The sequence below is a fragment of the Leucoraja erinacea genome, chromosome 10 (genome assembly GCF_028641065.1).
Source record: "Leucoraja erinacea ecotype New England chromosome 10, Leri_hhj_1, whole genome shotgun sequence".
NCBI lineage: Eukaryota > Metazoa > Chordata > Chondrichthyes > Rajiformes > Rajidae > Leucoraja > Leucoraja erinaceus.
Genome location: NC_073386.1, coordinates 12,846,863 through 12,862,695, shown reverse-complemented (window position 1 = coordinate 12,862,695; position 15,833 = coordinate 12,846,863). Strand labels below are relative to the sequence as shown.

The 15,833-nt window shown below is 41.7% G+C and overlaps 1 protein-coding gene across 2 annotated transcripts in view; it reads right to left on the bottom strand.

Moving 5' to 3' along the window:
- Nucleotides 1–15,833, bottom strand: part of agla (amylo-alpha-1, 6-glucosidase, 4-alpha-glucanotransferase a) — a 96,332-nt gene that overhangs the window by 35,675 nt on the left and 44,824 nt on the right. For both annotated transcript variants that reach the window (XR_008724103.1, XM_055641491.1), the window contains 7 exons: nucleotides 14,289–14,444; nucleotides 13,995–14,145; nucleotides 8,846–8,970; nucleotides 6,562–6,671; nucleotides 6,034–6,168; nucleotides 4,817–4,947; nucleotides 979–1,115 (listed from right to left, as the gene is read on the bottom strand). Coding sequence is in view for 1 of the 2 variants with exons in the window: in XM_055641491.1 (XP_055497466.1) it covers nucleotides 979–1,115; nucleotides 4,817–4,947; nucleotides 6,034–6,168; nucleotides 6,562–6,671; nucleotides 8,846–8,970; nucleotides 13,995–14,145; nucleotides 14,289–14,444 (945 nt within the window). In the remaining variant the exon portion in view is untranslated. The remainder of the gene's footprint in view (nucleotides 1–978; nucleotides 1,116–4,816; nucleotides 4,948–6,033; nucleotides 6,169–6,561; nucleotides 6,672–8,845; nucleotides 8,971–13,994; nucleotides 14,146–14,288; nucleotides 14,445–15,833) is intronic.

Below are 15,833 nucleotides of genomic sequence, written 5' to 3'. Positions count from 1 at the left end.
CTACAAACAGTAGTTGATACGAAAAAACCCTCCTAACCTTTTATCGTGATTTTGTTTGAAGGACAAATAATGGCCAGGGTATGGCAATAATGCAGCAAACTAGCGAAATTGCTTTTTATTTTTAACATTTGAGCCGCAGTAGCCTCAGTTTAAAGCCTCCTTCTATAAATGCTACATCCAAATCTGCAGCACTTCATCTCTGCTGTGCTAAAGTGCGAGTTTAGATTATGAACTAGTTTCCTTCACAATCCCTCCGACTCAGATGACAACATTCCAAGTTTAAAGCTGGCACTGTACATTTCAAACTTCAGTCGAATGTCTGCATTAAGTAGAGACTGAAGAAGTCTGCCGTATTTCTGAATGTTAAGTCAGGGTCAGGCCAGGGAAAATATAAACTTTTCAGAAGTAATCTCATTTTGTTTAATAATGTTATTATAAATGACATCACCTTACTACAATAATGCAGGAGCTTCTATTATGTTGGAAGAACCTCCATTTATTATGTACTTTAAAAGGAGAAAGGCACCTCAAAAGCTAGAGAAGGTATTATGAAATGTACCAAAGCTTAGTCAATGTACACAAAATGCTGGACTAACTCAGCGGGTCAGACGGCATCTCTGGAGAAAGCATCCTTTTGACTCGTGGTAGAAACCAGCATCTGCAGTTCCTTCCTTCAAAACGGTGAGGTGGATAGTTTTAGGATGAGAGACGAGAAAACTAAAAAAATAAGCTTAGAAAATACATAAGTTTGAATGGTAAGGTAATAGCCTTAAATTGAGAATGCTGTCATCTGAGTCGGAGGATTGTTCAATGGTACCAATGACATGCAGTCGGGCTAGAAAAATAGAGGTGAAAGACCACTCATGATCTTGCTGAGTGGCAAAGCAGGCAAAGAGAGCAAAATGGTCCTTGTGTGCTTCTATTCTTAGGTTGCATCCTTACGACAATATAAACATGCAAAGCAACACAGGCTCATACCACTTCAAGAGCACCCCCACGTGCAATTAAACGGTTGGATATGAAGTCCATCATCCAGTCTCCATCCCTCAAATTTTCACATAAAGGATGTCCCAGGTCATTCTTGGGTCTAATATCCGCGAGTACTGACAGGAACCCTAGTAAAAGAACAACAGTCTCAATTAGATTGACTGAGGAATACAATGGACCATTAGTTACTCCAATCAGAAAATCTATGAGACACCGATTGTTCAAACGGAAGAGATGACACTGATTTTAAATCGTGGGCAACAACCAAACTACTGGAGGAATGAACTGCAGATGCTGGTTTAAACCGAAGATGGACAAAAAAAGCTGGAGTAATTCAGTGGGACAGGCAACTTTTCAGATGTAATCTAATTATGTTTAATAATGTCATTCTAAATTACTACAATAATGCATGAGCTATTATTATGTTGGATGACATTCAATTATAATCTATATAATTAAAAGTCCCCTCTTGACCACTTCCTGTCTACGCTTTATATTGATTTGAGAAAAAACGCTACCATATATCGCTATGATTTTTGGCCATCTTACTCACAATTCCTCTTCTGCCGAGTAGGCCCCGAGGATTTTTCCCATCGATGAAAAATAAAAAGGTTATGAGTGTTTAAAAAACCTTCACATCCTCTCGCCTGTCAATCACCGCAATGAAGGGGGGGGGGGGGGGGGGGGGGGGGGGCTGGACTATAAAATCCCAGGTGCCTGGACGTGACTCAGTCACTCTGCAAGATCGCGAGGGAGAGGCCACGACTCTCATTCTAGGCTGTGAATCAACTGAACTGTGAATCTGCAAAGTACTTGCAATAAATGATTTGTTAGCCCTTAATGACAATGCCATGATTTGTTTGGCCTGCTGCCCCGCCTGTGCTTGAAACTGCAATGCTTTATTAGGTCCAACTGTGTTTGGAAGGAATAAAGGCTTTATTAGGTCCGACTGTTTGGTTCAAAAGTCCTGCTCATTTCGTGACTGCCGCTTAGTGGACAGGTCGCACCGATTGCGTAATTTCCGGTGAGTGCAGAGGTCGTACTGATTGCGGAAGTGCTGCTGACTGCGGAAGCCCCCAAGGTGGAGAGGCCGCGCTCAGCCGTGTAAGTGTTCAAGAAAGTTTACTGCCAAATATATGGTGTGTGAGAGTGAGTGAGTGGGAGTGGGAGTGTGCGTGTGTGTGTGTGCGCATGAGTGAGGTCTCAGTGACTGAGCTGCCAGCTCAAGAATCCATTCGGCCCACAATGCCAATACTAACCCTCTGGAAACCAGTCCCTTCGGCCCACAACACCATGCTAGCGCTCCAGAAAGTGGTCCCCCGCCCCCCCCCCCCCCCCCCCCCCCCCACCCCCACTGGCCAGCAATATTGGAATTGGTGGAGAGGTGGAATATTGCATTGAGGGACCAGCCCTCCCATGTGAAGCTGGTCCCTCAACCTTAGTCTACTATACTTTAAAGGGAGAAAGGCACCTCACAAACTAGAGGAGAAAATATGCAAAATATGGATAGAGGAGGAATGAAACAGGACAGGCAGCATCTTTGGAGGCAGAGGCCTAGTCAATGTTTAACATGAATCCCAGTCGAGGGTCTCAAGTCAAATTGACATCTACACTTCTGCCTTCACAGTTGTTCCCCGACTCACTGAGCTCCTCCTTCAGTTGGTTTTCTGCTCCAGATTATATCATCTGAAAATCACCTTAAGAAGGGAATTAGAGCTAGAAGGGGCCATGAAATGTAATTGGAAAATTGGATGAAAGAGAATCAAGGCAATTTTATTTTTACATACGTTAAAAAAAAAAGAGTAACTGGGGATGGAGCAAATGCAAAGGAAAGTCAAATGGGAGGTCAAATGTAAAGGAGAAATATAATGGCAGGACCCGTAACAACATTGATGTACAGAGGGATGTAGTCCAAATCCATAGCTCCCTGAAAGTAGAAAAATGAGTCGTAAAGAAGGCTTGCCATCTTTGGTCAGGGTATTGAGCATAAGAGTCAGGAAGTCATATTGCTTTGGTTCTTCCACATTTGGAGTATTCTGTGCAGTCCATGTCAGCCATGACAAGAAGGATCTTTGGAGAGGGTGCAGGAGAGGTTTACCAGGATGGTGCATGGATTAGCAGGTATCAGCTATCAGGAGAGGTTGAACAAAGCTGGAACGGAATAGTGAGGCGCAAGTTAATTTTCTTTACTCACAGAGAAGCTGTCGATGTCTGGAAAATGCTGTCAGGAATGGCAGAGGAAGCAGATACGATGACGGTATTTAAGAGGCTTTCAGGCACATGGATATGAAGGGATGGGAGGGATATGGATTATGCTCAGGCAGAAGAAATTAGTTTAATTTGATATAATGTTTGGCAGACATTGTGGGTCAAAGGGACTGCTCCTGTGTCGCTAGAATTAAGAAGATTGAGGGGGGATCTTATAGAAACTTACAAAATTCTTAAGGGGTTGGACAGGCTAGATGCAGGAAGATTGTTCCCGATGTTGGGGAAGTCCAGGACAAGGGGTCACAGCTTAAGGATAAGGTGGAAATCCTTTAAGACCGGGATGAGAAAAACATTTTTCACACAGAGCGTGGTAAATCTCTGGAACTCTCTGCCACAGAGGGTAGTTGAGGCCAGTTCATTGGCTATATTTAAGAGGGAGTTAGATGTGGCCCTTGTGGCTAAAGGGATCAGGGGGTATGGAGAGAAGGCAGGTACAGGATACGGAGTTGGATGATCAGCCATGATCATATTGAATGGTGGTGTAGGCTCGAAGGGCCAAATGGCCAACTCCTGCACCTATTTTCTATGTATCTATGTTGTGTCGTTCTATGTTCCACATTTTTTTAACAAGATTAACTATAAACCTACATAAGAGTAAACTGACTCTCCAAGATTATGTTGCCTTGAACATAGGGAGTGATAAAATGCAATTGGGATTTGATTCGCAGAATAGTCTCTTCACTAGTGCCATCCAGTGTGTCGAACAGATATTACACCATAATAGCATTTTCTTTTTTCTGTCAACTCACACACTGCTTAAGTGAGAAATAGTTGTTGTGCATCCTTTACTATCTCATCAAATTATTATTTTTCAGTGCAAGGCCTGAAAGGTGAGCGGTGAAATGGGCTAAATGAGCGGTGAAATGTATCAGCCTATAGCTTCATCTACTTTCAAATTCGATAGTGGAATGGCAGTCAGGAGAAAGACGCCTTCATTTTCGCCATTTCCAGAAAAATTAATTACAACCTCTAAGCTCTGATTGGTTGACGTCACTCAATCCAATATGACCAGTTGCCCTGGGTTTGTCCACTTCCATAGTGTGGTTTTAACCAGGATGTGACAACACATGTCCTCTTCCCCAGAACTCAGTTGTCTTCAAATTTAGTTCCCTTTAAGCTGGCGTTTATAATTTGACAATGCAAACATTAAAATAAAACAGATTTCTTTGTATTATAATTATATTCAGTCCTAAAATGCAAATACCGTTATCTAATTCCCAAAATAATTAGGGGAAGAAGAAACAAAGAACTGCAGATGCTGGTTTACAAGAAAGGACACAAAGTGCTGGAGTCACTCTGTGGGTCAGGCAGCATCTCTGGCGAACACGGATAGGTGACAATGTCCATGTTCTCGAGATGCCGCCTAAGCCGTTGAGTTACTCGCACTTTGTGTCCTTTCCTCCCAACATATTTAATTTATGGTTGTACCTTTGCTTATCAAAACAAAATCTATGAAACACAAAAAATACAATTTTATCAAAATCAAAACATAGCAACATTTAGTGTATCATTAATTTGATAGGTCAAAATACCTGTATCAAATGTAAATCAATTTGCGTACCTTGCAAACCCGCATACTTCAGAGGTCCAAAATTTGAAATATTATAGCAGCCTCCGCCATCTTCCTGTTCCTCAAAATCGCATCGATATAGCAACATGTTAAGGTCAGTCAACGAAAGATTGGCAGCATCTCTGCAGATTTAAAAAAAAGCATGCACAATATAGCAATTTACAGACGAGTATTGAGACCTAAAAAAAAAATTATCATTCACATGTGAATAAGAAGATGCGTTTTGTACCACAGACATTCAGTATTGTCAGTGAGGTGGGAGATTGCAACCTTCACGTGGTCCACCCTGTTTCGACTAATGTAATCAACCCGATGTGCAAAAACAAGACCAAATAGAACAAAAGTTCACCTGGAACTTTAGGCTGTGCACGCCATACGCAAGAAGAAGTATTGTCAGTTGCAATTATCATGCAACATCAAAAGTTTAGAGATACAGTGTGAAAGCACGCACTTCAGCCTAGAGTCAGCGCCGGCCAGCGATCTCTCCGTACACAAGCACTATCTTACACACTGGGAACGATTTACATTTTACATGTGGGGAGCTGGTTGTAAGAGGTACATCCCTCAAGTTCAATGTAGATACTATTGGGTTGTAAACTTCCCAAGAAGAATATGAGATGCTGTTCCTCCAGTTTGTGTGACGCCTCACTCTCACAATGGAAGCAGCCCAGGACAGAAAGGTCAGTATGGGAATGGGAAAGGCTGTTAAAATGGTTAGCAACTGGGAATTCCTGCAGGTTAGCAAATGGGAGATCAAGTAGACCTCAACAGGCCAAGTGAATTTGTTGGTGAAATGGTCACCAAGCCTACGCTCAGTCTCACTGATGTACATGAGACTACATCAGATGCATTAAATGAGGTTGGGGGAGTTGCACATGAACCTCTGTCTCACCTGGAAGAACTGTTGGGGGTCCCTGGATGAAGGCAGAGGGAGTAAGTATCGGGACCTGTTCCCACCTCTCAGTCTGAAGAAGAATCCCGGTTCAAAATGCTACCTATCCATGTTCTCCAAGATGCTGCGTGACCGACGAGGTACTCCAGCATTTTGTGTCTTTCCTACATAAGTGATGGTTTTGGCATCATGTTCGGCATGGATATTGTGGGCCAAAGGGCCTGTTCTTGTGCTGTACTGTTCCATGTTCGTTCGTAAAACATTTATTAATCTAGGTCTACATTCCCATCCCATTGAAAAAAAAATTGATACTCACGCTATAAAGGCGTGAGTCAGTGCTGATGGAGCTTTGAGGTCGGTAATGCTTCCAGCTTCATAAAACGGATTAAACTGGATGAGATGGTAACGGAGGATTCCAACTGCATACTGGGCCTCTGGATCTAGGCTCACCCTACAAAGAGAGTGATTATTAAATAGTTTTAATGAAAATATCATAATGAAAATTGAATCAATGAATTACATTAGCAATTTGTTTTTGTTCACTCAGGTTTTCAGGTAGTGTGGAAACAGGCCTTTAGTTCACCGAGTCGGCCATGATCACGTTGAATGGCGGTGCTGGCTTGAAGGGCCGAATGGCCTACTCCTGCACCTATTGTCTAATGAGTCTGCACCAACCAACGATCACCAGTGCACTAGCTCTATACTGCACACTAGGGACAATTTATAGTGGAAACTGGAGCACCCGGAGAAAACCCACGCAGTCACAGGGAGAACCTACAAACTCTGTAGACACAGCAGTTCTACCGCACTGCCGCCCAAGACGTACAGGAGGAGGTTTACTTACCGGAAGATAATGACGCTCCCAGGAGGAAAATTTTCAAAGCTAATTTCATAGACATAGTCATTCCGCTCTTTAGAAGTTTCTTTTGCTGTAACAATTCTGCTCTGTTTTAACTGGAAAATGAATAGAGAATTGGCTTGTTAGTGTTTTTTTTGTCAGTAAATTTTCCTGGACAGGAACTGATCTGCTGCCCAGGAGCCCTACTCAGCTATATCAAGATCAAAAAGGCTGGAGAATCAAACCCGCCAGATCAGAAGGGTGTCCTACATGGTGCATTGGGCTCCAACCGGAGCAGATGCATGGGATATTACTCCAAGGCTTCAATACTTTTCCATCTTGATAGACACTAAATGCTGGAGCAACTCAGCGGGTCAAGCAACATCTCTGGAGAAAATGGACAGGAGACATTTTGGGTTGGGACCCTTCTTCAGACTGATTTTGCGAGCGGGAAGAACTGGAAGCAAGAAGAAACCATGACAAATCAGGGCCGGCAATAGATGACCCCGGGCAGGGTGGCTCCCAGATAGGCCAAATTTTGGCTGGGAATGATGTGATCCCAAGAGGTATACATCACTGCAAACTGTAAAACTAGTTAACTGACCTTCGTGGAGGAAGAGGGGGGGGGGTGGAATGCAGACGTTATCTACAATTTGAGAATTCAACCTTCATACTGCTGGGTTGTAAACTACCCACGCGAAATATGTGGACATATGTGAAGCTCACTCAAAATGTCATTTTAATTTTAAAACAATCAAATAAATGTAAACATTTAAATTAATTATAAATATATAATCAAGGAAAAATAAGTAATTTAAACAGAAAGCAACCAATCTTCAATTGCTTTGTTCACAAGTACAGTAGAGATTGCGAGTTAAACAGGTGGTTGGGTCCATAATTACATATAGACAGACCAGGTAAAATCTTTCCCAGAAACACACTAGTGAACCAAATGTGTTTTTATGAGACTCAAATTACTGGACTAACTTGGCTGGTCAGGCAGCATCTCTGGAGAGAAAGGCTGGGTGACGTTTTTTGGTCGGAAACACTTCTTCAGACTGACAGTGAGGGGGGGGGGGGGGGGGGGGAGGGGGTGAAGAGCTGTCGGAGAAAAAAGACCAATCAGTGCCAGTCACAAATGCTGCCCGACTCGCTGAGTTACTCCAGCATTTTGTGTCTATTTTTGGTACAAACCAGCTTCGGCAGTTCTTTGGTTTTTTTTTTTTATAATTAGAAGTGGTGTACATTACAGTGGTATAAGCCAAAAATATCATAATACATTTCCTGTACCACTTCATATTTTTAACTTTAAAAACAAAGAAAAGGAAAGAGAATTAGATAGGATATTGAGTGCGTGAGAGAGTGATCAAGAGAGACCATTAGAAACGTAAAACTCGAAAAAGAGGCAAGGAGAAAGCCAAAGAAAAGAGAGAGAAAAAGAAACATGAAGATGTATAAAGGTAAAAAAAAAAAAAGGAAAAAAGAGAAACAAAAGGGATATACCTACTTTGTATTTTAATTCCCACCTCATCAGGTCTTGAAACCATTTATTTTCAAAGTTATGTTGCACCCTGTACTTGTAATAAATGGAGACCAGATCTTTTGGAAATGGTCTGGTTTACCTGCTAGGAGGAACCTCATATCTTCCAGGTGTAACATTTCGGACATATTTGAAATCCACATATTTATCGATCGTGTAGGGGCGTTTTTCCAGAATTTAAGTATGAGTTTTTTCCCCGTTATTAAACCGTAATTAAGTAAACTCTTTTGGAACAAAGTCAGCTCAAGGTTGACTTCCATTGTTCCAAAAATAATCAATTCTGCGTTCGGTTTCAGATTTATTTTAAATAATTTTGTAAACAGTTCAAAAATTTAATTCCAAAATTTTGGGGATTTTGATACAAAAACAAAGGAATGTGCTATAGTTGCTTCTTGGGATAGACTTTTATCACAGATGAGGGAGATATTTGGAAAAAGTTTACTTTAGTTTTTGAGTAATATAGTCTATGTAAAGTTTTAAATTGGATTAGAATATGTCTTACATTGATTGAGCATTTATGCACATATAGCAAATGTTTATCCCACCTCTTTCAAAATGTTTATATCTACATTTTTTTAACGATAACCTCATGGTCACTGTGTTCTTTATTCTATTTGATTAGTACCACAAATGTCCAGATGCTACATTAGGGTTTTGAAATGAAGTCACCAAATTAGAATCATAGATCTCGTGATCTCCAGTCCAATAACTCCTGCACCAACACTGTGTGAAAAAATGTTTTCTCTTCACCTGCAAATGTTCTCTGATATCCACTGTATATTGTGGCAATCCATTGATAAAATCCTTATCTTTTTTGTACGGAGCAGTTTCCCGCTGCACAGTCATGGCCTCCAACACAATCTCTTCGATTTTACCTGTATTAACGGGGAATTATATTCTTAGTACATTCAGTCAAAATGTTATGAGAAATAAGGAGAACAAGCAGCACATCTTGATCAAATGTTTACCTCATTGCTATTTAAGTCATTACTGCATGAAAATTAAGCTTTGTCTTTCTTTCATACATCAGAAAATTAAATTCAGAGATACTTCATTGCCAGTGAAGCAATGAAAGATATTGTGAGGATTAAGAAACCAAGTTCTGAAGAAGAGTCCCAACCCGAAATGTCACCTATCCATGTTCACCAGGATCCTGGCCCGCTGAGTTAGCCCAGCATTATATGCCTCTTTCCTTGGTAAACCAGCATCTGCAGTTTGTTGATTCTACATACTCAGTGTTCAGATTACTACAGCGTTTTGGAAGACTATCACTAGAAAACCAACAGCCACCCTGCCTCAACTGCCAAATTCATGGCATCCTGGTTTCCACACAGCAGAGCTCCCAACTTGGTGAATCAACCGCTCCCCGCCTTCCCGCATCCCCATCATTCTCCACCTAGTACTTCCACCATTCCCCCAATCTTAGTCACAGTATACAGGACTGATTGACACTGCAGGAATTCATATCTACAGGCCACCAAACAGAAGTCTGGATATAGGGTGCAAGTTGAATTGGGAGTTAAAATTGGCATCTAGTAAAGGTAATGCTACGGTTGTTAGGGGAGATTTCAACATGCAGGTAGACTGGGGAAATCAGATTGGTACTGGACACCGAGAAAGGGAGTTTGTGGAGTGCCTCTGGGATGGATTCTTAGAGCAGCTTGTATTGGAACCTACCAGGGAGAAGGCAATTCTGGATTTTGTGTTATGTAATGGACCAGATTTGATAAAGGAACTTGAGGTTAAGGAGTAATTAGGAGGTAGTGACCATAACATGGTCAGGTTTAATCTACAATTTGAGAGGGAGAAGGGTAAATCGGAGGTGTTAGTGTTACAGTTGAATAAAGGGGACAATGGAGCCATGAGGCAGGAGCTGGCCAAAGTTGACTGGAAAGATACCCTAGCAGGGATGACAGTGGAACAACAATGGCAGGTATTTCTGGGAATAATACAGGTGCAGGATCAGTTAATTCTAAAGAGGAAGAAAAATTCCAAGAGGAGTAAGGGGCGACCGTGGCCGACAACGGGCATCAGGGACAGTATAAAAATAAAAGAAGTATAACGTAGCAAAGATGAGTGGGAAGCAAGAGGATTGGGTAATGTTTAAAGAGCAACAGAAGATAACTAAAACTACTATCCATGGAGAAAAGATGAGGTACGATGGTAAACTAGCCAAGAATATAAAGGAGGATAGTAAAAGCTTCTTTAGGTAAGTGAGGAAAAAATTAGTTAAGACCGAAGTTGGACCGTTGAAGACTGAAAAAGGTGAATTTATTATGGGGAACAAGGAAATGGCAGATGAGTTGAACAGGTACTTTGGATCAGTCTTCACAAAGCAGGACACAAATAATCTTCCTGATATAGTAGTGGCAAGAGGATCTGGAGTGACAGAGGAACTGAAGAAAATCCACATTAGGCAAGAAATGGTGCAGGGTAGACTGATGGGACTGAAGGTTGATAAGTCCCCAGGGCCTGATGATCTGCATCCCTGGGTACTTAAGGAAGTGGCTCTAGAAATTGTGGATGCATTGGTGATAATTTTCCAATGTTCTATAAATTCAGGATCAGTTCCTGTGGATTGGAGGGTAGCTAATGTTATCCCACTTTTTAAGAAAGGTGGGAGAGAGAAAACAGGGAATTATAGACCAGCTAGCCGGACATCAGTGGTGGGGAAGATGCTGGTCAATTATAAAAGATAAAATAGCGGCACATTTGGATAGCAGTAACAGGATCAGTCCGAGTCAGCATAAATTTACGAAGGGGAAATCATGCTTGACTAATCTTCTGGAATTTTTTGAGGCTGTAACTAGGAAAATGGACAAGGGAGAGCCAGTGGATGTAGTGTACCTGGAATTTCAGAAAGCAATTAAGAAGGTCCAACATAGGAGATTGGTGGGCAAAATTAGGACACATGGTATTGGGGGTAGATACTGACATAGATTAAAAAATTGGTTGGCAGACAGGAAACAAAGAGTAGGGATTAACGGGTCCCTTTAAGAATGGCAGGCAGTGACTAGTGGGGTATTGCAAGACTCGGTGCTGGGACCGCAGCTATTTACAATATACATCAATGATTTAGATGAAGGGATTCAAAGTAACATTTGCAAATTTGCAGATGACACAAAGCTGGGTGGCAGTGTGAACTGTGAGGAGGATGCTATGAGAATGCAGGGTGACATGGACAGGTTGGGTGAGTGGGCAGATGCAGTTTAATGTGGATAAATGTGAGGTTATCCACTTTTGTAGCAAAAACAGGAAGGCAGATTACTATCTAAATGGTGTCAAGTTGGGAAAAGGGGAAGTACAATGGGACCTGGGGGCCTCGTTCTTCAGTCAATGAAAGTAAGCATGCAGTTACACCAGGCAGTGAAGAAAGCAAATGGCATGTTGGTCTTTATAACAAGAGGAGTTGTATAGGAGCAAAGAGTTCCTTCTGCAGTTCTGCAGGGGCCTATGGAGACCACACCTGGAGTATTGTGTGCAGTTTTGGTCCGCTAATTTGAGGAAATACATTCTTGCTATTGAGGGAGTACAGTGTAAGTTTACAAGGTTAATTCCCGAGATTGCGGGACTGTCATATGCTGAGAGAATGGAGCAGCTGGGCTTGTATACTCTGGAGTTTAGAAGGATGAGAGGATATCTTATATGGTTATATCTTATTGAAACATATAAGATTATTAAGGGTTTGGACACGCTAAAGGCAGGAAACATGTTCTCGATGTTGGAGGAGTCCAGAACCAGGGGCCACGGTTTAAGAATAATGGGTAAGCCATTTAGAAAGGAGACGAGGAAACACTTTTTCTCACAGAGAGTTGTGAGTCTGTCGAATTCTCTGCCTCAGTGGGCGGTGAAGGCCGGTTCTCTGGATACTTTCAAGAGAGAGATCAATAGGGCTCTTAATGATATGGGGATATGGGGAGAAGGCAGGAACGGGGTACTGATTGGGGATGATCACCCTGATCACATTGAATAGTGGTGCTGGCTCGAAGGGCTGAATGGCCTACTCCTGCACCTATTGTCTAATCCCAACATCCTTCCCCGTTACAGCTTCTGAAAGGCATACTGTATGACTAAGCAACATTGTCACTTGGACACATTCAGTTTTAAATTAGCAGCTCCATAACTATCTTGTATTCCCAATAGGTTGCACATCATTAGAGCTGAAAGATATCAAAAGAAAGATTATAGACGTATTGCACAAACATGTGACCGCTTCACCATCAATTCATCCTCAGTCTTATCCTTGCTCTAATAGTTTGAATATCCCTTACACAATGCACAGTTGGCCTGTTATTGGTTGAAAGTTACCACTTGGAACAAAAGGACAAAGCCGTTGAGGTATACAGCACAAAAAAAGCCCGTTCAACCCACCTTGACCATACCGACCAAGTTGGTAGACTGGCTGGTGGCTAGTCCCATAGCCCTCTAAACCTTTCCTATCCAAAGATCTATCCAAACGCTTTTTTAAAAGTAATAATTGTGTTTGCTTTTACAGCCTCCTCTGGCAGCTCTTTGCAGATACAGTGAAAAAGTTGCCTCTGGGTTCCATTCTAAATCTTGCCCCTCAGACTTTAAACCCATAGTCTTTAGTTTTAGAATCCTCCACCTTGAGAAAAAGATAGTGAGTATTCACTTTATCCATGCCCCTTATGAACCTGTACACCTCAATAAGGTCACCTCGCAGCCTACTGCACTCCAAATAAACCCAGACTATCCAACCTCTTCCTGCAATTTAAACCCTCGCGACCAGATAGCATCTTGCTGAATCTCTTCCGTGTCCTTTCCAACTGAATAACATCCTTCTTATAGCTGGGCGACCAGAAATGTACATAATACTCTAAGTGTCGTCTCACCAATGACTTGTACAGCTGCATCATGATGCCCCAACTTTTACTCACTACCCTTCTCAATGAAGGCAAGCGCACTAATTGTCTTCTTCATCACACTGTCCACCCGACTCACCACTTTCAGGGAATCATGCACCTGTACCCTCAGATCTCTGTACTGCAACACTATCCAGCGGTCTATCATATACTGTGCAAGTCCTGCTCCGGCTTGACATTCCAAAGTGCAACACTTTACATTTGTCAGACTTAAATTCCACAGGCCATTCCTTGGCCCATTTTCTCACTGATCTGGATTCTTTTGTAAACTCAGATATTCTTCATTACTCCACTTACACAACCAGTTTTGGTGTAATTAAAAAAATGTTTTGTCTGTACAAAATGGTTCACTGCCAATATGTATTCAAATTCCACCGAATTTTAAGATGACATTGGTAAACATACCAAAAGGCTGATAGGCCAGAGATGCCACTAGCTGAATGGGTCACATGTCTTGACATTCTTGCTCGATGATCCAAGTAAGTTCCCTTTTTATGAATGAGACATTTTGGATCCCAGTTCCAGAATAGAAAGAAGACATAGTCTTCTCCTTTAACATTACTAGACACAAAATGCTGGAGTAACTCGGTGGGACAGGCAGCATCTCTGGAGAGAAGGAATGAGATGCAGTCTGTCCTATTGAGTTACTCCAGCATTTTGTGAAAATAGTACCGTGAGGTTTGTGTCTATCTTCGGTGTATACCAGTTCCTTCCCACACAAACCTCACGGTACTATTTTCTTTATTTTATTTTCCATATATATTTAGTGCTGGAATTCTCTAGATGCTGCAATTGGGTTTTGAGATCAATTAGTCAAATGAGGATTCCAGATTTCATGATCACGTCACAGGGAGACTGTATGAACTCTGTACAGACAGCACCTGTAGTCAGGATTAAGTCCGGGTCTCTAGTGCTGTAAGGCAGCAACTTCTAACTCTTGCCAATGTGCCACCCTGTGCAGTCATATATGACATTAAAGATGCTTGTCTTCTTAAAAATAAAAGTAGAAGCACTACCTGGGATGCACATTGTAGGTAGGTCAGTCTTGTAGTGGGAATTTGTTGGGTCTTTAAATGCAGTACGTGACACTGCCACTACTGAGCGATGTATATTTGGGGAATGTCGTGTTACTGCCACAATATCTTCATCAACTTGATCCACATACACCTAAAATACATATAACAACATTTGAAGAGGGATCTTATAACCTTGAAGCAAGTTTTTTTCCCCCAATTTATTCAAGGCACACAAGGTTAGATCAATATTTCTAAATTGAAGTAACAAATTTGTAATATTGTAATTTTCCACACCTGATTGAAGGACTCAGCGCCAAGCTCTTGATGAAGTAAGTTGATTGCTCGTTTTCCTGCAATGATTCCACACTTTTCATTGAGCTCCCCTGGAGAATCTGGAAGTGCATTAGGATTATATTTTGGATATAGCCTTTCTTCCTCCACCACAGATATCTATTAACATATAAAGGTAGAAAACAGACACACTTCAGTGTGCAGGAAAGCAAAGGTTCATAATTGATAGGAGCAAAATTAGGCCATTCAGCCCATTGTCTACTGTCATTCAATCATGGCTGATCTATCTTCCCCTCTTGCCTTCTTCCATAATCCCCGATACCCGTACTAATCAAGAATCTATCAATCTTTGCCTTAAAAATATCCATTGACTTGGCCACTACAGCCTTCTGTGGCAACGAATTGCACAGATTCACCAACCACTGACTAAAGAAATTCCTCAACTCCTTCCTAAAGGAATGTCCTTTTATTCCGAGGCTATGACCTGTAGTCCTAGACTCTCCCACTAGTGAAACATCCTCTCCACATCCACTCGATCCAGGCCTTTCGCTATTCGGTAAGTTTCAGAGGTCCCCCCTCATCCGTCTAAAATCTGTCTAAGCTGCACATTATATTTTGAGTGGCCCAATTTAATATTACAACTTTATAAGGTTAATTGGCTTATCCAGGTTCCAGTTTATTATTAACACATGTACCAAGGAACAGTGAAAAGTTTTGCTTTGAATGTTATCCAAACAGATCAGATATCATGCATAGATACAATCAAGTTAAACACAAGTACAATAGATAGAGCAAAGGGGAAAATACAGAGTGCAGGATATGGTTCTCAGCACAGCACATCAATTCCATAGACAAAGTCCAACGTTCTCAATGGGGTAGAGATGAATCGGACAGGACACTAGCTTATTGAAGGACCATTCAAAAGCCTGATAACAATGCCTCCATAAACTAGTACGTTGTCTAATTCACCTCTACCCTATTGAAGAACTGTAATGAGAAAAGTGATGGTGAAACTGGGATGCCCGAAGTACAGCAGAAATTGTAAGAGGGGATATAACAGTTTATATTCTCAGTTGGCATTGGGGCCAGGACAAAAAGGTATGTGGTTAAGAGAGCTGGCTGATTTTATAGATTCAATGAACTGAGAGATGAAATGAGAGATGGAGTGAGTCATAGAATTGGAAGTATTGGAGCAGGCCCATCAACCCACCAGTCCCATGCCATCTTTGTGCCCATCTACACTAAACACATGGGATTGGAAAGATGGCAAAAGAAATGTGAGTTCAAGCCAAGCCCTGGATAGAATGCTTGGTAACTCTGCTTGGTTAGGGGAAAGGAGAAGTCCGAGGATGGTCTCAAACTCAGTTTCTCCAGACTTCTGGAGGGTGAGCATGCAGGGTGCATGAAAGCAGATTGCAAAAATACATTTAACAGTGGAAACAGAAGCCTAGTGTTATTTTTATAGTGAAGTATTGGCACAAGGGGTACTAAGATTTGAAGAAACTGCAAATGTTGGCTTAGAAAAAAAAAAGTGCTGGAGTGACTCAG